General features: G+C 37.4%; 2 protein-coding genes across 21 annotated transcripts in view; one reads left to right on the top strand and one right to left on the bottom strand.

Moving 5' to 3' along the window:
• dock7 (dedicator of cytokinesis 7) overlaps positions 1 to 27128 on the bottom strand; it is a 47780-nt gene that overhangs the window by 14119 nt on the left and 6533 nt on the right. For 9 of the 20 annotated variants that reach the window (XM_067514326.1, XM_067514318.1, XM_067514319.1 and 6 more), the window contains exons 4-25: positions 26639 to 26707; positions 26424 to 26553; positions 25936 to 26148; positions 25702 to 25787; positions 25511 to 25577; positions 24837 to 24986; positions 24419 to 24499; positions 24054 to 24216; positions 23502 to 23644; positions 23237 to 23330; positions 22884 to 23046; positions 9977 to 10094; positions 9668 to 9738; positions 8887 to 9025; positions 8568 to 8669; positions 8298 to 8384; positions 7311 to 7542; positions 6474 to 6638; positions 6251 to 6271; positions 5730 to 5899; positions 3347 to 3439; positions 1739 to 1828 (exon numbers count right to left, since the gene is read on the bottom strand). In XM_067514326.1, the coding sequence (XP_067370427.1) occupies positions 1739 to 1828; positions 3347 to 3439; positions 5730 to 5899; positions 6251 to 6271; positions 6474 to 6638; positions 7311 to 7542; positions 8298 to 8384; positions 8568 to 8669; positions 8887 to 9025; positions 9668 to 9738; positions 9977 to 10094; positions 22884 to 23046; positions 23237 to 23330; positions 23502 to 23644; positions 24054 to 24216; positions 24419 to 24499; positions 24837 to 24986; positions 25511 to 25577; positions 25702 to 25787; positions 25936 to 26148; positions 26424 to 26553; positions 26639 to 26707 (2647 nt within the window). The remainder of the gene's footprint in view (positions 1 to 1738; positions 1829 to 3346; positions 3440 to 5729; positions 5900 to 6250; positions 6272 to 6473; positions 6639 to 7310; positions 7543 to 8297; positions 8385 to 8567; positions 8670 to 8886; positions 9026 to 9667; positions 9739 to 9976; positions 10095 to 22883; positions 23047 to 23236; positions 23331 to 23501; positions 23645 to 24053; positions 24217 to 24418; positions 24500 to 24836; positions 24987 to 25510; positions 25578 to 25701; positions 25788 to 25935; positions 26149 to 26423; positions 26554 to 26638; positions 26708 to 27128) is intronic. The other 11 variants (XM_067514323.1, XM_067514328.1, XM_067514330.1 and 8 more) reach the window with 4 other exon arrangements.
• Positions 15153 to 21900, top strand: angptl3 (angiopoietin-like 3). Its single transcript, XM_067514343.1, has 7 exons — positions 15153 to 15827; positions 16253 to 16363; positions 16529 to 16640; positions 17121 to 17234; positions 17993 to 18088; positions 19942 to 20214; positions 20412 to 21900. The coding sequence occupies exons 1-7, from the start codon at positions 15219 to 15221 to the stop codon at positions 20594 to 20596; spliced, it is 1500 nt and encodes a 499-aa protein (XP_067370444.1). The 5' UTR covers positions 15153 to 15218; the 3' UTR covers positions 20597 to 21900.

The following is a 27128-nucleotide window of genomic DNA, read 5'->3' as shown; positions in this document are numbered from 1 at the left end:
GCCAGAAAGAAAGAATGTGAGGCACCAGAATAAAAGTCTACATGTTGTTTTAAATGGATAAAGTGGCAATTCTGGTTCATCAATTCACACCCAATATTATATTTATATATATAAAGTTAAAAAAATAATCCTTTTTTCTCTCTTTTTGATAATAAAAAACTGAAATCTGTCATTCACAAAAGGTATCCAGACTCTTTGCTGGGGTCAAGTGCACCCTGTTTGATCAAGTCAAGCTTGCGTCATCTAGAACCTGACTAACGTCCACCTGTAGCAAACCTATTAAAATAACGTAAGAAAGGCCCACACTCTTGCAACTCAGACTGCATTTCAGAATAGAAAATTGTCCATGATGTCCCAGAAACTATAGACCTCCACTGTACAATTGTGGCGGCCTCAGTTATTATTAGAACCACAAGGAGTCATGACAATGACCCAAAGCATAAAGTCATGCCAATGCTGGAGTGCCTTTGTGAGAAGTCTGATTGACATGTGCCGAGAGAACTGACGATGTCAGCTCAAAGACATGTCACATTAATAGGATCTGCCAGAAAAATGGGGTAAACTATCCAAATCCAGGTCCGACAAGCTTGTAGGGACTAACCCAGGGACACTGAACAGAAAATCGAAGTAAAAGAGGCTTCCAATAAACTGCTGCAGTACAGGTCTGAATACATTTGACAGATTTCAGTTTTTGTTTTTTAAAATCAGAAAGGAATCTAGATATGTCTGGAAATGACTGTATATGTCAATACATAGTGGACACTCACCTAAGACAAAAAATTCATCTGTTTAACGATTTCTATTTTATCAAAACAAATTGTTCTAAAATTCCCTAAATGAAGAAATACTAGTGAAGCCCTTTTATCGATTAAAGAAAAAGAGATAAAAAAGATAAAAAGAGATTACAGTTCAAGTTACCAACTTCCATACAAATATAAATACCAACATTAAAAATTTAGACATAACCAAAACATTATAACTATAAATTCTGTTTAGCAATTCTTTTTAGAAGAAAAATACAATCATATCACCATGCAAATGGAGATTTTGGTTGTATAACATTTTAATAATAATAAGAGAAAATTCCTTTTCGGCATGGAGAAGAACTTAGTCTCTGTATTTTTATTTATAAGTACTATATTAATAGCTTGCATTTATACAAGTGTTGATATTTATGCAAAACCAACATCCAAACAGTCTGGCTAACACACTGACTCTAGGCCTAGCAAAAAGTATTCTGGAATGTCTTCCTTTATCCCCTTGACATAAGAAACAGATTGACATTCTAATTTTAAATAAATATATTATGTAAGTGCTGCCTACAGAAAAAATACATTGTTTTAACCTTTTGTAGATTTTGAATTTGTGTGAATTTGTAACCCATTAAAACGAAATAAAAATATTTTAATAACTAGCTATCATCAGCCAAATATTTGTATAGCCTCTGTCAGTTCAGAGCTTCATTCAAAGAAAGACTTCCTAGACTACATGTGTGCAACTTGCTGTACCACAAAGTCAGCATTAGCCAGACTACAACCAAAATTCATGTCACATTAAAAACTCCTGGACACATTTAAAACAAGAGGCAGCTCAGTGACATTCAGCATTCAACAAGACTCCACAACCACCAAAGACAACATTAATCAATCCAGAGGAACACATCCACAGACAAGACAGATGAGGAGGCGAATAAAAAGGTGGGTGGGGTTGGCTCCTCCCCAAGTGCAAGTAGCTCTACCTTTTTTGTGGGTAACCGTCCTGTTAAAGTTTGCAAGAAACTGGCGCTCTCAGTGTGCGAAGACATGCGATTGCCACAGCGCTCCATGGCCTATGGGTGGGATGAATGGAACGGTGACAATAAGGTTAGTGGAGAAGAAAAAAAAAGCGTGGAGATTCACCTCTATCCCCAGCACACAGGAAAATGTGTGCTGAGTCACACACATACCCACACTACACACTTTTGTGATCTCTTGCACATACTTGTACTTCACACATGAAGACACACAACACAGATACAGGACGGGGTCATAACAGGTAAAATGTTCTAAACAAAAAAAACTAAAACATCAAAAAACAGATTGTAGTCCGGGTGATTTAGAGGAGGGATGCAAAATGACTGCATAAAAAGAGCCCTTGGATCAAATGAAAACAGTAGATTAATTACTTTTTCTTGATGTTCCAGTCTTTGATTAATAATCTGCCATTCTTTCAATGTAAAAAAAAGTTACAAGGGAAAACTACTGCACTATCAAAAGGCATTGTTAATGGTAAGTATACCAACACCATCCTATCACATGTTTATGTTATTGTAGTTATGATAACAATATTTGTTCCTTTCTTTATATTTATGTTAGTTTGTGTGAATTAGCAACTAAAAAAGGCATATGTCATGACAACTTGAAGTGACAAAGGACATAAAATCATATGAAGATGGCAGTGAAGCTGACAAACACTAAACACATCTTGATACGCATTCACACACACACACAGATATACCATGCTCCAGTGACCAAGTTAATGCTATGAAGGGTTAGAAAAAAATATCATGCAGGGATACTAGCTGAGACTATGGAGTTAAGACAGTGAGAGTGAATAAGCAGAAATTAGAAAAGAAATAATGAAATCAAATCAAATGAATGCCAAAAAACTACACTGCTCATGAAGGTGTTGTCTAACACCACTCTTTTTCTCTACCATTTCAACATCCTCTGTGAGAAATAGCTTGACATGAAAATTGTCACGCCATATAATTGCGGCCATGTTATAAATATGGTGTCAATTAAAATATTGCTTTTCAGTATCAGGATTTAGAATATGCATCTTTCCATGCAACTGCTGAGAAAAAGAGGGGTGCTAGATGTGATGAGGATAGAGAGATGACACCTGAGTTTCTAACATGAAAGGTAGCGGTCATGGAGGCGGCTGTGACTCCCAGAGGTCATGGGAGGGTTGTAAATATAAATATACTAGAATACTGTAATATTCTGAAGTTTTGGTCTTTTTTGTCCTTGCGCTACACTGGTCACTTTTTGCATGGTTCAAATCTCTCTAGTTTTGAGAAAGACAGGGAAATTGTTGGCAACCATAGCCATGTGACTAAATACAGCTAAACAATAGGCTGAGACACTCAATGATGAGACACTCAATGAGGTCATGACAGCATAAAAACTAGCGTACCAAAAATGAAAAAGGATAAGGATTGACCCCCATGCTCCAACAATTAATCTTCTATCAATATGTCAGATATAAACCAAAACTCCAAATATCCCAGTATCCCCTCACAGTGGATAGGGTGAGTTCATTTTGTTGTGAGGCAAAGTGGAGGACGGGGCATTCATTAAACCACCTGCATGGTTTCTGGAGCAGAACCAGGGCTGGATCCCCAGGGGGCACTCTTACAGCCCATGGTGTGCACCCACGAGTTGGAGCGGTCTAAGCCCTAGGTGTGCCAAGGTCAAAGGACACAAGGCAGGAGGAGGGAATGAGCGAGGAGCACGGGGGAAGGAGAAGGGAAGGAATAATGACAGGTTACAAAGGTTCAAAAGCCAGGACTGCTGGAAGATGCCAAGGACCCAAAAAAGGTTAGTAAAAATCCAAATCATCACCACAGAAGAGCAAAGCACATAGGTTCTCTCTCCCTTTCTCTCTCCGTGAAAGAAATAACTAACCCTCCCTCAGAGACAACAAAGGAAGGTTTAGTTATGTATTAGCAGCAAAGGGAACATTCATCAAACAGGGGGGTGCATCCATCATACTATGGCTACAAGTTCAGCAAGAGGATTAGAAAGGGCACACATCATCATTCATCCACTGATCACATACAGTTTAGGTTAAATTAAAACAAAATGTCTGAAGTGGCAAATCACAATTTATACCAGACAAAATACATAATAAAATTGTATTAAATAAATAAAAAGGAAACAAAGAAGTTCAGTTGACACTAACAAGACTATGCTATTCATAAGGTCTTTAAAACAATAAACTATTGAATTATTGAGCATCTGCTTTACTCCTAAGACTGAATGTCTCTAATGCCTTTTAAAATCTGCACACAGGGCATTGTATGTTCATGCATGTATCTGTGTGTCAGGTTGCTGTTACAGCGGTTAGAGAGATAAGGTGTCCAAGCTTATGCTTATCCACTGGCTATGAAGTTTACATGCTGAAAAAAATGGTACCCTGGGTCACTGTGAATATTGAAGGCTTCTCTTGATGTCAGTTTAGAGCTATAGGTTCCACACATTCACCTTACATAAGTCAGTCTAGAACACATTGCAAATCAATAAGAGCTGCCAGATAACAGCAATGTTAAATATTTAACTCTGATATCTGTCATCCATATGCAGACAAACCAAATAGTCCAGCAGGGCTGAGAGCCCAAAAAACATGAATACCTCTATTGGCTGAATCTGTCAGCGTTACATTACGAGTTTGACAAATCTCCTTTAAGCTTTACCTACACGAGCCAAAAATAGCCATGCATGCAGTTATCTTTTTAATGCAACTTCGTTTTCTTGTGATAATGAAATGATTTCCCAGGGAAACATAGCTCTTTTTCTCATGATAACAAGATCATTTCTTAAAATCCAAATGACTGCCTAGGCTTCCGTAGATCACCACTAATGCCAACTAATATCTCACCACATAGATATCAACTAATATCTCCCACATCACTGTGGTACTGAAAGAGCAGCACGTGCTAGGTCCAGCTTAAAAGGGTTTTTAATTGGTTTTCTTAATCTGAGATCTTCCTTGTTCTGAATTTTTGGAATATGTCCATCTAATAGACAGTTCCGCACCAAAAAGATGCTCTGCCACATTACATCCCCCCAAAAAGTAGTATATGCGACTGTTTCCATGCAGCTAAATGCAGCCAATGAATGTAAAAAAAAGGTCATTAGAGGCCGCAGATACCCCGAAGGTGAACTAAGAGAGCTGAACAAATACTTCTCTGCATCACTAAATAGTTAGTGATATTGTTTATTATTAGCCAACACAAATCCAATGCTTTAACAGTTTTCCACTCTTTCACATTGCAATATCACAGTTGAAACTGCTGTAAAGTATTTTCCAGAATATAACGTTTCCAATTGACTGGTAAAGATAGTCTGGAGCCATAGGATTATTGAGCTTTAGTAATCTGTCTCATTGGGAAAACAGACATCACAGAGCCGCTTGTGTTAAGGGATGTGAGGTTGTTTTAATCAAGGTACATGGCGTATCCTTAGTGTGCTCTCTGTGCGGCACATTATCAACAAATTGATGTGTCCAAGACACTGGCACTGTCCACGTGTCAAGATGTTGGAATAAGAAAATAAAAAATTTTAAATTAAAAATGCCCTTTTAATTTGACCGGACACCTGCTATTCTCTCAGTGCCACAGTGTGAGAGGAAAGAGGGGGGATAAGGGGAGTGCGCTTTCTCCCAACAGTCTGATAACTTAATCATTATAGTAAAACATTAAGACAATCATATGAAAAATCATAAACCCTGTATAATTACTTTTGATCCACAACAAGATCACATTTTAATCACACAAACTGAATAAAAGGCCATTAGTTTTGATCTACAGAAGTTATCACAGGATAACAACAGAAATAAAGATAACTGCATCCATAGCTGTTCTGGGTTTCCATATTTAAGAGAGAATATACAGATGTCTAAGAACAAAGATTTAAAAAAATTTGACAGGCTCGTCTAAAACTGAACAGAGTGTTTAATGACCTTACCTTGCTGCCAATGATAGAGCGGACCTCATCGTCAGGAGAGGTTGGTGTACCAGAGATGTCAGGGTTACTGTTACTAAGGCTACGAGAGCGGTTCAGGTTGAGGCTTGCTGGTCGAACAGCTGAGCGAGCCATGGTGGCGTAGTGAACCGAACCTCCCAACCCTCCTGGACCTGGAACAACACAGATAGATGGAAAATGGGACAACTGGGAATCTGATGGGAATAGCTATTACTAGCAAGAGTTAGCAAATGAACTCAAACACAAGCTTTCATTTGCACGTGGTTTTCATATATTTACTGTAGTATTACATAAACAATTGCATTCATAAATTATTATAGCTAGATAAAAATCTATGTGTCTTGGCAGTGGATGGTTTATGAACTAATACAGGAGGACTCTAGGAAACCATTTCTTGTACCACACGTCAAAATCTTCTACTTAAAGAACTGAATGCAAATTTTATTTTTAGGGTAAGAACAATCGCACAAAGATTAAAATACACAGTAGTGGACCATATGTACCTGCTAAAGATGAGTTGGAGGCTGTGTTGGGCAAGCAGAAGACAGATGTGGAAGAAGTAAAAAAAAAATAATAATTAAAACAAAGAAGAAAGATTATGACAGGTAGGTTTGATCAGAGAACCCTTCTAGTATGAGTTAGTGGTTGGATGAGAACTTAAAAAGATAAAACATAAGAACAAATAAAGAACAAAGACAAATAGGAAGAGTTAACTGTGTCCTGTACCTGGTGATGGTGAATTGAGGTCCGTGCTAGGTAACCGGAAGACATAGTGGATGTAGGATGACAGCAAGCTGTTGCGGCCATGCATGTCCTGGCTGGTGTCGAGGTACTTATGCAGCCGGTTCACTATGGATGCCATGACCTCAAAGGACGCTTGGCCCAGATTCACTGTACAAGAAGAGACGTAGTTGTCAGAAGCTAAATGATGCATATGCAAAAATACCGACAGTGGATGAAGAGTGGTGTAGATACACAAAGTTAAAGCATGTAGGCACAGAATGACCAACAAAAAAGATGGTCATAGAGGTCATTTTTTTAGCTCAACTGTTTTCACCCTTTCTACTGTATTTCTTTCAAATGGTGCTTTCTAGAGCATATAAAAATATTTCTGGAATAGTAAAGCTTCATATGGTAGTTTCTTATATTTCTAAATGTTTAAAGTACAGGAAAGTTCATTTGGAATGTCTGTCATTTATTTTTAAATGCAGTGATACTACATTTATTGTTCGTCATACAGCATAATGTACACATCATGTACAAGACTCATAACAAAGATCAGAACAAAACTTTTCAATATCACCAAGTACACAAATATTACTGTAACTGTTGTCCATCCTCCCATATCGTTCAATTTTAGAACTTTAAGTGAAGGCAGATGAAAAAATAACATAGCAGGTAAAAGTGAACTACAGGACTATTGCAATTTTTGAACTTATATTTATATTCATCATCTCTACAGTCCTAGAGAAAATTTTAATTTATGTCATTTGAAATGATTAACATATTTCAAAATTCACTGTCAAAAAGTGTCGTTTTATTTACAAGAATTCAATATCATACCTATCTGTCCAGCAATTACTGGAGGTCGCACGACAAGTAACACCAACTTGTCGAGTAGGAGATGAAGGAATCGAACCACTGGTTCCAGCTGGGAGGAGTTGAGAGCCGCAATACTTGACTTAAGTTCAGCTTCCAGGTTGTTCTCCATGATACGCATGTCTCCTATCCTGACTGGGAACATGTGCTCATCAAGGGCATGTACCAAGGCAAAAAACTTATCCAGGTATTGGTCCTAGAAAGAGAAAGAGTGTTAAAAATGGAGTAAAAAAAACAGAGTGAAACATTCATTAGAAAACAAATTCAAGGCAACGAAGGAGAGAGAAAACAGAAAGGGGGATGATAAAAAAATAAATAAATAAATAAAGGGGAAATGAGAGATTAAAAACTTGGGTAGAAAAAAAAAGAGAACATAATAGAAAAGTGACACAAAGAAGGGAAAAAATAATGTTCAAGTAAGAGAAGGGTGGAAGGGAAAAGGGGAGAAGGGACCTGACAAACAAAAATAAGCTTGGATCTATTCATCTGTAACTCAGAGCAAGCAAGTTGGCTCGCTGAGTGGAAACTGCAAAATGAACATTACTACAAGAACACAGTAGCATCCAACAAATCTAATCGGCACCAGGAGCAGTGATTTATGAGCACATTAGTCCGTTAGGCTCCTGGGGACCGCAGTCAAGCCGTCCATACCACATTGGACACAGATGGAGTAGACCTCGGTAAATTACTGGCTAGGTGAACTTCACCCACTAATGAACTGGTGGGGAAAAAAATGTCCGTCTAAACATGGTGTGGTTGTTTAACTTTAATTGAAATCTTAAATGATTTTCTCTTTGTGGTGCTTAAAAAGTGTTCTATGGCAGGTGATATTACAGTAAAGCCGTTCTTCTTTATACCTGAAAATCTGGTTACTTAGTAATATAATGCTTTTGAGATTTCCAAAACTTACAAGCAGCCTAAAATACAATTAACACAACACAGTACTATTACCTGCGTGTGGATGGTTGAAACAGCTACTACTTCCACATTAAATACTCCTCGATGGTTGTCAACCCACTTCATCCCTGGAAGAGGAACCTTAAAAGGACAAGAATACTTGTAAAATTGTGTCACACGGACAAAATTAACATTGTGAAAACCTACTTATTGGACACTAACACCTTGGTCTGTCTGTTGCACAAGAGTTCCAGTGCATTCATATAACATTAGTGTTATATCTATTCTTAATTATTGGTTTATTGAATTCCTACTGTTTCTTACATCTGGGGAGAGAACGGAGTAGGATTGGGGTGGTTTTTCCAAAGACACAGGCAGACAGAAGTGCCCTGTACGCAGGCGCCCATTCTGCAACATTGGGATCCACTGCAGAGAAAGGAAAATGGGACAAAATCTGATGTTAATGTTTTTCAAATTTCATTCAAGGCTTCAGTGCACACATTGCCTATAATTATACTGTACTGTTTAAAAGTAATAAGACTGTGTGCCTGTGTGGAAGAGGGAATAATCCTTATGTATAATCTTTTTTTCTATAATAACAATGTGGTTATAATCGTGGCACTACTAATGAATTGCTTCGTACCGTGTATCCCACAGGGGTCTCCAAAGGTGTGTTCTGCTTTTGCTGGCAGCTGACATGGTAAAAGGTGAATAGAATGTGTTGGTGGTCTGACAGAGAGGCAGGCAGCTTGATCTTGATCTCATCATGAAAGTCAGGGGATCTGATGAAAGTAGTAACAACACAGGCCCATTCAACAATAGTATAGATTTGGAAAAAAGGTAAAAAGACATGATTAGCTTACTTACCGTAAAAAAGGCCTATCTTGTAATTACGAGATCCTTATCTAACCCACTTATTAACTGCATAATAGTTATAATTAATTTTAATTATAGGTACTGACTGTATGACCATTATATAACCAAAAAGATCCCTAATGCTGGTGTCTACAACACAATCTATGTTTGTGAATGGTGAACAATGGTTAAGCACCCATTTCTAATGGGAACTAACATTTGGTTCTGGACCAGGAAAGGAAAAATTCTCAAGGACAAACAACAAAGTCTGGTTGAAGTCCTGATGCATGATTGTCTTCATCATAGTGGCACATTATTCACAAGTTTCTACATTTTAAACCTTGGAGCTTTATCCCTTGGGTGACAGTTGACAAACCGCTGGATCTCAGGTCACCTAATATTGGGGACCCTTCAGCTCTTATGTGAGATGGAAATGAAAAACTCGAGAACATAAGGAACGTTGGTTCAAAACACACTAGGGGTAAAAGGGTAAATTTTGAATTGACTAGTTTCTTAATTTCTCCATTTTATAAACACTATTCCAACCAAAAGAGGCCACATGCACTTACCTGTTATGATACACCACAGCAGTGTAGGCCTCTTTAGAAAAATCTGCACAACTGGACTTCCCAAATATCACCTGGTGGATTTAAAAAAAAGCTTAAATTCCGATGTTCACAAAAGGCACATTACAAATAATTATGGCCCTCTTTTAACAAACATAACTGCATGCATACAGCTGTAGAATAATGTTCAGGAAGCAACAAGTGGTAAAAGAGCATAGCTGTCAACATAATAAATGAGTTATTATGTTGACAACTTTGCTCTTTTACCACTAGTTAGTTCAAAATCAGATTAATCTCATAGCAGTATTGTACCGGCATTGCATTGTTTGGATCCTCTCCATTCATAAATTGCACTTTCACTGTGATGTTCCGGGCTGAGCCTTGGCGGTTGGCGAAGTTAAGACTCTGAGGGTTTACATACAGAAGATTCCTGAAACACAGGGAAAGACAAAAACACAGGAACAAAGCACATGATTAGCTATGTGAAATCAGTAGAACCACCAAGCACACATGACAAATTATAAACTGCTAATTGAAGTTCAAATTTCTCGAAAAAGCAACTGGTAATATTGTCAAAAGAATGCATTGCACACTGAATATGGGTATACAACGCAAAAGCTGTACTTACATTACATACAAAGACTTATCATATATATTCACACTGTGTCAAGTATAACGCTAACTGTTTTGAAAGCAAACAGTCAAAATCAAGATATATTATACCTCTCATTATACCGAATAGTAGCAGACAGGACAACCTTAATAATGTATGTAACCCTTTACTCCATAGTCTGAAAATGTAAGTGATTGACCTAGTTCCCTAGCAAGCTTACGTCAGATTCATGGCCACCATGGTAGATACACCATACTCTTGTAGTAATACCGGAAGTCTAGTCATTAACTGTATTAAGAAACAGTGGGAGAAAAAGCGAGGGAGTGTTCCACTCACTGCAAATATAATTTAAGAGGTGTAATAAGAGATCGTTATTCTCTTCAGTAAAACAATGAAAGAAATGGCATGATCACACTAACCATTTTCTGAATGTTATATTATCCTTTCTACATATCTAACTGGACTAGAAATTGCGCAACAACTTCAACATCATGCAAAGCATTATATTGTATACCAGCTAACCTTCAACTAATAAAAGCTGTGTGATGGGCCTTGGCTAGTTATGCTTCAAAAGTATTGTTGTTATCATCAGAAGTAATAATAGTGTGCTGTCAAACGCACTGCTCACTACACTTTTGGTAAACAGGGAGGACATCCCAAAAGAGGAAGTATGAAGTATCTCAGGAACAGCTAAAAAAAACAGTTACGTAGTCAACTGTGGGGGGCAGCCCCATAGAGACCACAGCTGGAAACACAACTGACAAGCAAGCGTGGGAACCTATGTTGCATGATGATTAGACTTTCTTCTTTTGTTACTCTCCACCAAGCTTGTCCTAATAATTTTAATGGCTGAATTAAAGTGGGTTGTTGAACATGAACTGAAATAGACCCCAAGATAACTTTACATTGGCAAAGTTCAAATACCCATATAAGTACAAATGGATGATTCAGTGATTGGACAGTTCATCTCATCAGATACAACTCAGGTTAATCAATACACATGACTACAGGAATGAAACCTCTACAGCCCTCAGATGTTACATGGCAACTACAAACTCTCCCTAGTTACAGTGAAGGGGCTATATAAATGGTCATTAGTGGTCACAAAGTAATTATTAAATCCAAACATAAACCAGGACAAAGTTTCTTACCAATAGGCCTGGTGGCACGCAAGTCTGCCGTGCTAAGACAATGGAATGAGCGAGAAATTTAAAGTCTGAAAGTTGCTGAGGGGCATGAGTCACTTCACACAAATTATTTAAACAAAGAAAAACGCACTGCTAAACATATGAATATAAATTCAATAAATACATTTCTATGACTATTGATGGTCTAATAGGATCTATAATTGTTTCAACAGGTTATGATTTACTTTTTATATCACTTCAAACATTGCCAAACATTAGACCATGTCTAATGGAAAGTTAATTTGACATTTCTCATATGGAAATAATAAAATAAATGTACATGTTAAATTTATAATTGTAGTGTCTATGCTTTTAGTTGTTGTCATATAGGCAAGTTTACACTGTCCCAGCAGCACTGGATTTCCACATAATCAGTTGTGAATGTACCCGTTTGTCATTTGAACAACCCAAGGGTGATGCAATTATAGTATCCACTCTAAACAATGAGTCACAGCATGTGGTGTTAGATTAGTCGTCTCCCCAAAAGTCAATAAAACAGCTTATCAATGTTTAGAAATGCATGACTAGACCAAGATCCATGGCGTTGCCTTGGGATTTACTGATGCTATGCGTGATGAGAATCAGCTTGTCTAAAGACCAGTGGACAATGAACATCCCTTCATTTGAGCTGTTATAGTGATTTTGCACTGTCTTTACAATTTAAGTGAAAATTCTACTGAAACAATGAACCTAGACATGAACATACCAGCTCCACAGAGAAAGGCTCCAATAGACCAGGGTAGGTTAAAACTGTTAACTCTCTAGCTGTTAAGCCAAAACCAACTATGGCAATATGGTGGGTACTGGATGTCACTAGCAATTTTATGACAATCAAACAAATTCCTGGCTCATATACTCTTTCCACTGCCAAATGTCTCTTTTCTTTAGCACTCGTTTTGTTCAGTCCATTTAAAGATACAGCCTTCATTACTGAGAAGTGAAACAATCCACCCCTAACCACAAATGATAAATAAAAAGCTAATTTAGATGACTGTGATATTTTACCAGCCAGATGGCAAACCTATTTCAATTGTAAACCAAAGCTTGCTTGCAGCTATGGTCTCACAGTATGTTCTGCTATTTGTGAGAATGTAATTTTTTCATATTAAGGTACCAATAAATAATACAACTAATTTAAAGAGGACATTGTCAAAGCATAGATACCAGCATGGGGTTGAACAGTTTACAAGCTTTACGGTTTAGTTTATATCACAATTTGTGGTTTTGGTCTGTTATATTTTTGGTAAAGACAAAGGAGGGCAGGCAAAATACAGGATAAGAACACAAGGACTATAAACACTTCTTCATTTACTTTATGTAAAATAAAGAATAGGTTTTCCATTTTTGTTATTCTTATACAATAGCCACATCATTGATTGAGCTCATCAACATAAAGTGCAGCATAAAACACACAATGTAACATCCCAGTTTAAAAACTACACTGTTGTGTTCATTCTTTTTAAATTACTATGCTGCTTATGTGCCAGCAAGAGGGGATTTTAGTATTTCCCATTAATTAAATGGACTGTGGTTGCCCGCGTTAAGCAAGCATGTCTTATTCTCAGTCAGTTAGCCTGTTAGCAAACTTCAGATACCTGCAAAGAACATTAATTATGTGAATCTGCAGTGACTTGAACTGCAGTCTGCACATGATTTTGACTTCTGAAACTTATTAAACTAACTTTAGCAGCAGTCAAACAGCAGCTCAGATCAGTTTTTGCTACCTAATATTAATTCAGTAACATGACTTAAAACAGATGACAGGCCAAAATAAAAATGCTGTCGGGTGTTTGCTTTCTTACCACTTATACTGAGCATTTCTGTGGAAAGATTTAATACACCCTGATCAAATAAACAAATTTAATATTGGATTCAGGTTAGATAAATAACTGCCAATACTTCTTTTCTTGTTTATCTTTTAGGGACCCAATGCCAGTAACGAAAAAATCTAAGCATGTAGACTGTTATGCCGTGTAATCTTTTAAATCTACCAATCAACTAATGTGTAATGTATTATAAAATGAATACAAGGGAGCATAAACATAAGTACATAGTTTCAAATAGATGTAACCAATTACTTTTGCTTTCAAAGTGCACCTGATGCATGCATTTAACTTTAAAAAGTACAAATTGGGGAGCATGCTTAAACTCACTACAGTCTCACAAAATCTGATGGGAAACACCAAATCATATAGCAGCTTGGGAAACACCAAATCATATTTAAAAACAGTATATTACTAAACATACCCCGTTCTTGGTATTAATTTTTTTCCTGTCTAAATATACATGGAGAGGCTGTTTAAATGCTGCTGGCAGGAGGTGTTAATCTTTCCTACCTAACAGACACACTGGGCTTATGTCTCTTAAAGTGGTTTGCCTATTAAAAATATTTCTGCTAGCTTAAGTCACACATTCTACAAAGTGCTTGAATAGAGTTGTGGTTTTATCTACCATTTTATTCCCCTTCGTTGTCATAGGTAACACTAAATCTGCAGCTTTGTCTTGTCATTTTCAAGACTGGGTAACAACCATAAAACCTCAACTGGGCTACTAGGAACACACAAATTTAAACCTATTTTAAATTGACTGAATGGTACATGTTTTCTGAACCATGACTAAATACCAAAAAGGCCAGATTTTACACTTGAACTGTCACAACCCTAGATATGAGTATGAGGAAGCTTAGTTTCATTTTTTTAATCACCAAAATGTAGTGAATGCATGATTATTCTGTATATATGGGTTGCTTTTTTTACCTGACATAGAATGACATATTTTACTTTAGAAGTTTGAAACCACATAGCATGGAGTGCTAAGTGAACAAATTCCAATTATATATCACACTAGGTCATTTTGCCAAATTAGTTCCTCCCTATCTTTGACTTAAGGCGAACATACAGTATTTCACCAACACTGCAAGGCTCATGAAACAACTTACTAAGAAACGCCCATAAAGATGTTTTTACAGGGCAGTGAACAGAAATTGTATTTTAAAAGCTGCAAGCTAAATATATATTCTGCAAATATATTATATATTCAGTAAATGTATATTCTGTGTGGTTTCATGTGTGGTAGTATTACAAATATCACATAAGTCATAACAAACGTTAAAAAAAATGACAAGACAGAGCAATAAAACCAAGATGATGAGTACACACCGTCCAAACTCTCCAACATCATTCATGCCTGAGAAGGTAAATCGTGTCAGAGACAACAGACCTGCTCTCTTCCGAACATACAGAGAAGGGGGAGAGAAACAGGATAGAGCCTGATGCTGGGCTGATTCAGCAGGATGCTAAATTAAACCTAAGAGCATTAATTGAACAAAGCATTATCAATCAGAGTAAAGTGTGTGCAGGGTTATAAGGTTAGAGACTGATCATACTGACTATACATCAAAAACCTGTAATGGCCATTGTTGGCTTTGTGCTGATCAGCTAAAACTGCACAGCGGGTAGAGAATAGGGTTAGGGTAGGGTGTGGTATGGAGAGGGGGGAAATGGGTAGTACAGAGAGGGGGCGTAAATATCATTCTGCTCACTGCTGTGATTTGTTTGTTCAGGAGAGGGAGGGCTCGAGAGGGATTTGAAAGGGGGCGGGGTACAAAGCCAAAACATAGTAGGGTTTAATGATCAGCTAATCCCCCCCTTCTCTACTGGGAGGGTATTATATAACGGGGCAGCTTGCTGCTCTCACATAATTTTAACAGCAAGGAAGTCTAGGGTATAGGCAGAAGGAGTGACAAGAGTACTTTATGAGGAGAGCAGGAGCAGTGGAACGGTGTGTTAAAAGATTACGGTTATTCCACAATCCAGGAATGGCCAAGAAAATTATGATGAAGTTGTTTTGGTTTTTGTTTCTGTTACCTAATTCCACTGCTGCTGTCCCTATGGACAGCCCAGGGAGAGAAGAGCAACCAAACCTGCTCTCCCAGGCGATTTCCACAGAACCAAGCCCAACCGAGGCAAAGTCTCCCTTTGCCATGCTGGATGATGTTCGCCTGCTTGCGAATGGCCTCCTTCAGCTAGGTCAGAGTTTACGGGAGTTTGTCCACAAGACCAAGGCCCAAATCAACGACATCTTTCAAAAGCTGAACATTTTCGACCGCTCCTTCTACCAGCTCTCAGTGGTCACATCAGAGATCAAGGAGGAAGAGGAGGAGTTGAAAAAGACCACCAATTTCTTGAAAGCCAACAATGAGGAGATCAAGAACTTGTCACTGGAAATCAACTCTAAGATTAACGGCATTCTGCAGGAGCGTATTCAGCTACAGAGTAAAGTGGGGAGTCTCGAGGAGAGGCTGAAGGGGTTGACAGAGAGCATGGTCCCTGGTGACCAACTCAGTGAAATCACAACACTAAAGGTAAGCAACTGCTAAGTGCTGAAGAAACTCCTCAGAAATTCCTCTTTATTTAGGTTTTACAGTGTGTTATATGTTACATGTAACACTAAAAGAAGGGGGAAATTATTAAATAAAAATGCATTGATGAACTCTGCTGCCATTAACCTAATGCATTTACCCATTTTTGCATTATTGACATCAGCTTCATTTGGTTTTGTCAAAATACAGCTGCACAAAGTACATACTAGCAGAAGAACAGCAACCCAACTCATAAAAAATTTGTTTTGTGTTCCGCTGTTTAGCATATTGGTATTACATTTGTGTTTGTTGCTGAAAAAAAATATAACTCTACTTAATAAAGAAAAAAAGTGTCATATTCAATATTTTATAGGTATAAATGTCATTAAACCCATGCATACCATAAACACAGTGAATGGCATTTTCAGGAAGTAATTGAAGCTCAAGATAAAACAATCACGAATCTGCTAAAAGCTGTGAAGGATCAGCATGACCAACTCGACTACCAGAAAACCAAGATTAAAAACCTGGAGGAAAAGGTAGGTCTACAAAACTTCACTACAATTACCTTTAAGGAACAAACAACTACTATCTCTGAGAAAGTAGTTTTGTATTTTTCAGATTTTTTGGTAAATTCTGTTTTAGGAATATGGGAGGAGAATGCTGATGCTGCTTTATCATTTAACATTGTGATTCATTTGCAGCTAAGCTATGACAGTTTTCAAGATACAGTCAATAAGGCAACTGATTCAGACCCCGGGGCTCCTCACACACTTGAATATCTGACAGGGAATTCAACTGGCCTACACACAAATGGTAAAACTATTTAACTGTTTATGTATTATCAAAGTTTTAAAGTAAACATTAAATGCCTTAAGCACACTTTCATGTAACCAAATTAAAATTTTATATTTTTAAGAGCTTTAAATAACCACCTAGAATGGAATTTAATATAAAATTCAGAAAGATATAACAGATATGCTGATATGTCTGGTAAGATGGAAAACTATTAATCAATACGGTGTAGAATTGTTATTACTGTTCATTTTTTGCAGTAATTCCCCACATTGTATAAAAGGCTCATGCACAAAACTGCAAAACACAAACAAACAAACAAAAATTCCACTTCTAATTAGGCGTAGTATGTCACTTTTTCATTATTTTGATAACCTATATTTGAAAATATTTTGAGTAAATTCAACACTTCAATACAGATCCCTGCTAAAATTTAAAGCACAATGTGAATATTAGTGGAAATTTGAATCCAATAATTCTGATCTTCTTATTGTATTTCAGACATGCCCTTGGACTGCAGTGAGCTGTTTGACAAAGGAGAGGCAAATAGTGGAATTTATGTGATTAAGCCAAACCACTCAGATCCATTCAATGTTTATTGTGACATGGGCTCAGGTGAGTGACACTACAATAGTGGGCTAGTACAAACGTTCTTGCATCAGAAATTAATTAAGTTAGTTTTTATTTTGGGAAAGTTTGCATCCCCTTACACTGCAACATAAGGAGATGCAAACTTAAAGAATAACTTTGGTTGTTCAAATTAATCACCATGCAGGTGTTAAGGCAAGCATTAAATGTTCCCTACTCATGTTTGATTAGCTGTCAGCCTGGATTCATATGTTGATGCCATAGACTTCGATGTTGTCCAAAAACTATTAAAAACACATCAGCCAGAGGCACCACTCCACTGGATGACATATTTCTTCATTCCGAAAAGCAAGACACTCATAAATAATGTTTGCACTCTTCAGTGTTGGCTTTAATATCTCTATGGTGATTGTGGACAATTTAATTAATTTAGATAATGATCAAAGTTATCAAAAGTTAACTCTAAACCTAACATAACACAATAACAAATGCATCCCCCTTGATAAATTAATAAAAAATAAAAAAACTTGTGAATGTGCATTAAATATTATGTTGATTAGAAAAACAAATCTTGCCACTTCAAATTAAGGGGGTGCAAACTTTTGCATCAAACTGTGTTAAATGAAGCACTGTCATTTACGTGTTTTTCCCACAAAAAGAGAAGGAAAGTAAAGTTCCCAAAGTAAATAGACACAACTAAAATTGGCTGGTAAGACAATTTGGTGGATAACCCATTTCCACTCTTGAATAAACTAGAGTTTCCACCCTTTCCACCCAATCTATAGATGGGGGTTTGACTATCATCCAACGAAGGGTCGATGGTTCAGTGGATTTTGACGAGACATGGGAGAAGTATGAGAAAGGCTTTGGAGATTTGGAAAGTGAGTATTTTTTAAATTTTGTTTTGAATGTGAAATATGCAACTTCAGCATTGACTAAAACACAAAAATTAATTAGGACTTTTTCCTTTCTTGTAATGAAACATATTAGTCATTAACTTTAAAAGGGATATGTAAAAAAATAGACAGTTGTGCTAAACTTAGTTTAAGAATTACCTAGCAAGAGCCACAGTCTACTTTGCTACAGAATCAAAGTAATAAAGTTATTTTTATCAACAAAAAAAAAAAAGGCATCTGAATAAAACATTGGACAACCTATACCAAATACTACAAACCCAATTCCAAAAAAGTTTGGGAGGATGTGTAAAAAAAAAAGAAAAAAAAAAAAAAGAATGCTCCGATTTGCAAATCTCATCAACCCATATTTTATTTATAATAGAATATAAACAACATATTGGATGTTGAAACTGAGACATTCTATGTCTCATTCATGGAAAAAATTCGCTAATTTGGAATTTGATGAAATCAACACACCTCAAAAAAGTTATAAGAGGAACAACAAAAGGCTGGAAAAGTCCTTGCCACCAATCAAAAACAAATAGAAGAGCATTTGACAACTAATGAGGTTAAATGGCAACATGTCAGTAACATGACTGGGTAAAAGGAACATTGCAGAGAGGCAGAGCCTTTCAAATGCAAAATGGGCAGAGGTTCACCAATGTGTGACAAACTGCGTCTAAAAAATTTGGAAGAATTTCCCCCCCAAAATGTAAAAATTTTATGTGCAACATATAAAATTGCGAAGACTTTGAAGATCCCACCATCTACATTATATAATATCATCAAAACATTCATAGAATCAGGAGGAATTTCTGTGTACACGGGACAAGGTCGAAGGCCAAAACTGTACGAAGATGATCTTGGGGCCCTCAGGTGGCACTGTATTAAAAACAGGCATGATTTTATACTGGACATTACTGCATGGGCTCAGGAACACTTCTAGAAATCACTGTCTGTGGACACAGTTCACTGTGAAACCCACAAATGTAAGTTAAAGCTGTGTCATGCAAAAAAGAAGCCATATGTGAACGCGACCTAACAAGGCCACCAAGTTCTCTGAGCCAAAGCTCTTTTAAGATGGTCTGAGGCAAAATGAACTGTTCTGTGGTCAGAATAATCAAACTTTTAAATTCTTTTGGAAACCATGGACACTGTGTCCTGCAGACTAAAGAGGAGAGGGGCCATCCAGTTTGTTATGGGCTGACAATACAAAAGCCTGCATCTCTGATGGTATGGGGGTGCATTAGTTCCTATGGCATGAGCAGTTTACACATCTGGAAAGGCACCATCAATGCTGAAAAGTACATAGACGTTTTAGAGTAACACGTGCTCCCGTCCAGAATATCTCCTTCAGGGAAGGCCTTGAATATTTCAGCAAGACTAAACCACATATTGCATTCATCACAACAGCATGGCTTCAAAGGAGAATAGTCTGAGTGCTGAAATGGCCTGCCTGCAGTCAAGACTTTTGCAGTCTAGACTTTTCACCAATAGAAAACATTTAGTGAATCATAAAACAAAGAGAAAAAAAAAGGAAGCAACAAAAGCCCAGGGCTATTGAGCAGCTAGATTTCTGCATCAGACAAGAATGGGACAACATTCCACACCTAAAACTCTAGAAGCTGGGTTCCCTGTACTGACAGGATTGCTTCCTGTATCCAATTAAATATTGGTGATTCAAAGCCTACTGAGAATTTTACATTACCTAATTTATAGTTGTGTGACTTTTTGTTGATGATTTTCAACTAACAGAGACAACAGACAACTATAGAAAAGATTTTCTTTTGCATAATAAATTTCCAAACAAGATAAAAACTAACGTTTATGTAATGCAGAGGACTTCTGGCTGGGCTTAAAGAAGATTCACAGTATTGCACAGCAAGGACTTTACATCCTGCGTGTTGATTTGGAGGACTGGAGGGAGGAGAAGCAGTGGGCTGAGTACAGTTTCTCACTGGAAGGTCCATCCAAGGACTACACCCTTCACGTTAGCCATATTTCTAGTGACTCGCCTGATGCAATGGCCAACTGCACCGGCATGAGGTTCTCCACAAAAGACAGAAATGATGACATCAACAGAAACTTCAACTGCACTCGCAATTCCACAGGTAAAGAGTTATCAAAATTGATACTGCATGGCCTTATAGTGTCTCCATGGTATCCACACTGCATAGAAACCAATGACCTAAACAAGGAGATGCACTGATACAGCTGTTCTCAATCAATGACTGTTTGGAAGTATAAAAACTCTCATCTTACAGAATGTGTTAGATAACTTATTTATCCTGCCCTGACCATTTTTCAGGTGGTTGGTGGTTCAATGGCTGTGGAGAGACCAACCTTAATGGAAAATATTTGTGGCTAAAGTCCAAGGGACGCTCTGTAAGGAGGAAGGGCATTCACTGGAAGTCTGGCTCAGGACCCTCCAATTTCCTTAAGATCACCAAAATCAGTATGCGGCCAGCTTCAGCTGCTGAAAGCTTCAACTGAAAACCCACAACTCATACTTTCTCTAACAATACTGGCATTTTTCACAAACGTTGATAATATATAATGGTCAGCCAAGAAGTTTCATAGAAGAGTACAGTGAAGTAACACAGTCATTATACAGTACATCTATGGCACAAAATTCTTTGTTCATCTGTCACATGATACTGATACTCACAGCTTTGTCTGAGAGGTTGGAAAATATTGGAAGTTATAAAATGCTGAACTGTAGCAATGATGTAACCATGCCATGCAGGTCGTTAACCTATTGGTCTGATTTAGTAACGACAGTAGATTTGTTATTATGCAACACTTGCAATCATTTGCAAAATGGTCAAATTGATCTACATCAGCAACCAGATTCCGTGCTGGCAGCAAACTATCAATGTTCTGTAGCAGGGGAGAAAGCTATGAGGTGAACTTAACATATTTCACAATTTCTATATCAACTAAGCTATTTAAAGTGCATTTTAGCATTGTGGTGTGCATTTAACCTCATCTTGAATGGTCCCAGGAACCACAGGCACACAAACCAGGAGGTTTTGTAAAAAGCAAGCAAAAGATATACAAACAATGAAGTGTTCAAGAAAAAACTGCCAATGCCGTTAACATTAATTCCTGTGGGGGCCTTGTAATTTTTTCCTAGTACTTAACATTGATTCATACCCAGTTTCATAGAAAAACAACTATAAAGTGGGGGAAATCATTGTTATTTTCAGTACTAAGAACTGAATAGGCAATGCTTTGACAGGTTTCCCTTTATTTGTTTTATTTTTTTTTACCCTGTATTTAAACTATTTTCACACTTGTATACTCTTTATGCCGTTACTGTTAGAAAACCATAATTTCAGTCCATGTCCTATGTTATATTGAGTCATATTGACTCTTGTCAATTATTTCAACATAACTGTACTGTAAATGGTCCTCACAAAAAATGTCACCCTGTCAAGAAGCTATGTGTTGTAACAACTCATATTTATTAAGAGAAAATAAAAATTACCATTATTGAATGACTAACATGACTAAAGTTTTACTTTAGCGTAGTTTTTATTTTAGTAACTTTGAATTGAACTAAATACAATTTTACTGTAAATAGATTGCCAATATAATAGTATTTCCTACAGATTGTACATGCATGCTTCTATACTTTTACAATAGGCACAAAACCTATGCTTTCTAGCTCAGTGCTTGCTATGAGCAGTGCGTTCTTTTGGTCTATTCAAAATTTGTTTTAGAAAAAAATATTGCAGAATACTTGTTATACCAAACAATCTCCTTTTGGAAATATGATTTAAAAAAAATAAAAACTGCTCACAAAAAATGCTAAATTGTGATTTCCTTTCACCCAGCCCCCCTACCTCTCTGTGGTGGATCAAACAGATCTGGCAATAGTTAATCTACAACAATAAGCCACCCACTATTTGCAGACAAGCAAGGCCTGCCATTGCGTGTCAGCAGAAAAATCTGGCAAGAAGAACATCTCTCCAACCCTTACACTCTTACAAAAATAGCAGTTGCTCAGATGCAATATGTACATAGTACAAAAGCAGACATGAGGAGAACATTACCATTCCACAGTGACATTGCTGTGCCAAGCTTGAAAAGATATGCACCAATTTCAATAAGATTTACATGTGGAATCTTGTCTATTTTTAACTACGGTATATTTTTTTCCACATCTTTTGGCCATTTTCTAAGAAGCAAATTAAGACATTGAACAAGGCAAAACACTGAACTCCCAATCCCCCTACACTGAAACTGCATGTAATGTAGGCGGATGCTCTCTCACAAAATTAGTAGAAAAGTCTGTTCAATGATAACTCATTACAGCAACCAGGTTTCTCAAGTCACCGGAAACAAGTTTTTATGCACTGTATTTACCTGGTTACTGGGAATCTGCATACAAAGACTTTTTATAGAAGTGCATCTCACAGACTGTAGCTGTATAGCCACAAAAGCTGCTACTTCTTTTTTTCATTTTTTATTTAAAAAAAGCCCCTTTCATATTTCTTCTTGTCCTGTCTGTAGTCTTTTATCGTATGGTATGATGATTAAAATCATTGTTATGCCAGAGAATAGAGTGTTCTGCAGGACAAATCTATCAGAAGAAATCACGTGTGAACACTGATTATTATTTATATACTGTAGCTTGTGTCTTTGTAACTTATTGACAGATGATCTGGAAAGCCAGGTTATTGTAAAATAAAATGCTGTAGTCTGGACAATAACTAAATAAATTAAGGTCAAAGACAGAAGTTCATTTTTCACTCTGCAAATGATTTATCTGTACCTGTATGTGGTGTTTGGCACATAAACGTCTCTGGCAGGGAACTCCAGGATCTCTCTTGTGGGGCGTACTCTGCTGTCTGGGTAAGGTTTAACCTGCAGTAGGTCAGGGGTCAAGCAATAGTGGGGGTTTTCTGGAGCTGGGGAAATGTCCAACTTCAACTGGGCTGTGGTGACAGTCAGAAATCAGATAAGGAGAAGTGAATGAGTGTACGAGGAGGTATAGAAATGATGCTGCTTATGTGAAACACAAATTGTTATCTTCTTCAAGGTAATTCAAGAAAATCATGATTCCAAATAGAGATGAGTGTCAGTCAACAACTGTTGGGATGGGATCGAGTTCTGCGATGATTGTACCTGTGATGGGTCTGAGTCTCCTGAGAACTGAAGAAGGTCTTCTCATATCTGCTAGGAACTTATACAAGTCTTCATCACTCAGCCTGTCCCCCTCCTAAAACATGCATGCAGAATATAAAGACTTAATAAAAGACAGAAGGAATAGCACCGTCTAGAAATTATAGGACATATTTCTATTTGTCAGTGCATTTGCATCAAAACGGTGCATAAAATTAAAATAGTTCAGACTTGTGCGTTTGTGTGTAGTATGTGCAGTTTTGGTGACCTGTTTGAAGAAGTTGGTGATGGTAAGAGTGGCAGGTCTAAAGCCTGTCAAACTACATGACTCATCACCACTTGTGGTCCTCTCCAGGGAACGCCTTCCCATAATGCTAGAGTTTCTCCGTTCGGACCATGAGCCTTTTCTCTCTGCAGAGAGGCATAAAAACAGCATTAAAAAAAATTTCATCTGTTTATTCACAGCTTTTTCTTCTAGGGGAGGCTGCAACAGTCTCAAATTACCACCATATTTCAGTCCCATGTGACCGAGACATGATGTCAAAGATTAAACAAACTGATGGCTAAAATTCAAAATAATGCCAAGGATCCATATTTCTGGGTACTTGCTTTGGATGATTTGTTCTTTGTTTCATTTGCTTAATGTGCTATTTGAAAGTTGCTTTTAGATAAAAACATTTTAAAATGCGGTAATAATTGGACCATGAGCCTGACAGTGTAGTGGACAAAAGGATAAAAAAACACTAACTGAAGTTTCCAACCTGATGCTGACATGCATATCTAAGTCCCAAAAGGGTTATTATAAAAAGGAATGGCAGACCTGAGAGGCTCATCTCCAGCTCAGTATCTCTTTCAAGACTGCCAGCACTGTTAACAATGTTCATTAAATGGATGGCGGTCCAAGCAAAGGGCATTCTGTAGCGTCCCAGACGTTGGCAGAATTGCTCTGACTGGCTGCGAAGCTTCTCCAGTTTCTCTTTGTTCTACAACAAAATTACATGTAGGTCCGTTACATGTAGGACTTGTAGTCAAGAACAACATCCTATAAATTGACTTCAAGTTTATTTTTTATTCATACATTCATCAAAACATAATCACAAAAAACAACATACATATCATCATATCTGGAATATGGATTTGCACTATTTTATATGCCATCCAGACAATTAATCTAAGTGATAATACCTTGGCAGCATCTGACTCTTTGAAGACCATGTATGGTTCAGCACATTCTCCAATATCACCTTGCTGCAGTACTTTTTCCAGCTGAGGAAAGAGCACACAGAGTTCTCAGTCACCACACTCACAAAGAGCAACAATGGTCTGCATATATAATACAACGCTGTCTTCTGGAATATTGAAAAAGTGCAGGATGTATTGTATGTGACTATTTACAAGATCATATTGTTTTTGAATGGAGAAGGTACCAGTGGGAAAATCAATTTATATTGTTTAGAGCTTTTCAGCCCTAAAAGTGTAGTTCTGGGTGGCAATATATAATTAGGGTCCTTTTACATTTAGAGCAATGGATTATCATCAATTCCTTTATTTTTAAAAAACAAGGTTGGACAAAACAGAGAAACTGTTTTCATAATTGCCTGACCTTGATGACCAAGAAGACATCCTGGGAGGGGTAAGTGATAGAAAATATAGCAGAGCGTGCCAGTGTAGAGATGGCAGCTGTCTGAATGTGTGGACGTAGCATTGCCTTTGTCTGCTCAGAGTTCAGGTCAAAGAAAAAGTTCTCCGATATCTATAGGACACAAACAAACAGGTAAATATAATATTATCGCAACATGAACGTTAAATGCAACACTGACCACAGCATGACAATCATTTGTATTTAATGACTATATTTGAGTGAATAAGTACAACCTGCTTTCTTCCATGTGGTTGCTGACCAACACAACATTCACATTTCAGAGACACACAACTCGCTAGAATACAGCTCTTGTTCAGAGCGGTTCACACACACACACACACACACACACACACACACACACACACACACACACTTATCAAGGCAACTACTACCATCTAGTGTTAGTCAGCTAAAGGAGATGACAAAGAGGCTGCACTGGATAGGATTCTTCAGATAGATACGTATTTTCAGTGTATGATTTAACTGCGTTCCCACAAACATAACAGGGCCAAAACATAAAATTTTATAGTCTACTCATCAAATTCATTTTGGCTTCCCAAACAGTTTTAACGGTTTCCAGAAGTGACCCAACAACTCAGGGCTGAGGAGGCACTAAGAAAAGCATAACAGCTTACCTTTTTCTTTTCCTTGACATCGTATAAGGCCAAACTAGCAAATATGGGCTCAATTTCGATCTCAAACCTTCAAGGGGAGAGAAAAATGACTTGGTCAGCAAAAAGTAGCAGTTAAATAAAATGAGTTAAAGGCCTTTTTTCTTTAAAAAAAAAAAAAAAAAAAAAAAAAAAAAAGGCTGTCCACCACTTACTTCAAGGACAAGCACTTGACAAGTAGCCTCTGGCCAAAATGTTCTTTAGGTACTTCAGGCACACAATGGCGCTCAATTGGTTCCTCCTACATATTTAAATTGAAAATAACAAAACACTAAAAATATGAAATAATATCCATGCTGATATGAGAAACAAAATAGTCATGCAAATGTATTCATTACTAAAAAAATAAACATTTTGGGACTGGTTCTAAAAATAGACAAATATTTTACCTCGTCGAGGGCAGGGTGCAGAGCGAAGAGTTCGCGGTGGCGGTTGGCCTTGCGCTGCTCTTCATTGTGCCTGTCAATCTCCTCATTGGGAGCACGGTCAAGCAGGTGAGGGAGGAGAGCATCGGGAAGGGAGTTCTTCAAGTCAAATATGCTGCAGGCCCAGCTGCCACGTGGAGTGTCATCTATAGACATCGACCGACGCTTCAGGTCATCCTACAAAATAACCAACATTTGTAACAGCTTGCACACAGTATTGCAGGACACACTTGTATAACCATCAAATTCAAAGCTATGTCATATAGCCAGATTCTCACAGTTTTAAAATTAAGACCAATCCTAGTGATACATCTTTCCAACAACAATGACAAAAGCAAAGATCCCTAGCTGCTTGTGGTCTTCATACCACCTAAAAATGTTTAAGTGTACCTGTACACTTCAGTACACTAGCAGTCAGATATTATCCTATTTACTACTGAACGGCATTGTACCTGGTCATCCTGGTAGCTGCTGTTTTCTGGCATCTCATCAGCCTCAAACACTTGTTTGGGCAGGCCTTTCTGACGCTCCTTCTGCTTGTCCAATGTGTTGGGATTAAAGCCTGTACCTAGCTTGTGATACCTGAAGAAGCAAGTTTTCACAGGACATTAACTAAAGAAAAATAAATCAGTAGTCTAAAGACAAAGACATCAACACAAAGCCTTACTTTCTGCTGACAATGGCCCAGTCTTCTGTGTAGGATCTGACGCAGTCTCTCACATGTGGATCAGTGTCCCTGCAGCCAGAGAGATGCAATCAGTCTGATAAGCTTTATTTTAATAACAGGAATCAGACATTAAATGCATTGATCCAAGTAAATAAAGATGACAGGCTACGTGACTGACATAATTTAATCTTTCTGGTGCGTACATCAAACAGTCGAGAACACTTGCTATGTTTTTGTCACCTCTTCTGAAATATCAAAGGCCAGACCTAAAGTAAGTGTTCATCGTGCATGAATTTAGCAGTTCCTTTATCTTTAAATATTTGGAACACTTTTCCAATAATTAAAATAAATAATAAAATCCTACAGAACACACAACCTTAGTTAAGTTAGGTAAAGCAGTCGAAGCTAAAGACACGTCAGATTAGAACTAAACGTGTCTCAGCTTTCCTCATAAAATATTGTAGTGATTAACCAGCACCAATCTGCAAAC

This window comes from Channa argus, chromosome 8, assembly GCF_033026475.1.
Source record: "Channa argus isolate prfri chromosome 8, Channa argus male v1.0, whole genome shotgun sequence".
NCBI classification, from domain to species: domain Eukaryota; kingdom Metazoa; phylum Chordata; class Actinopteri; order Anabantiformes; family Channidae; genus Channa; species Channa argus.
Note: the sequence above shows the minus strand (reverse complement) of the source record. Positions and strands in the feature narration are given on the sequence as shown.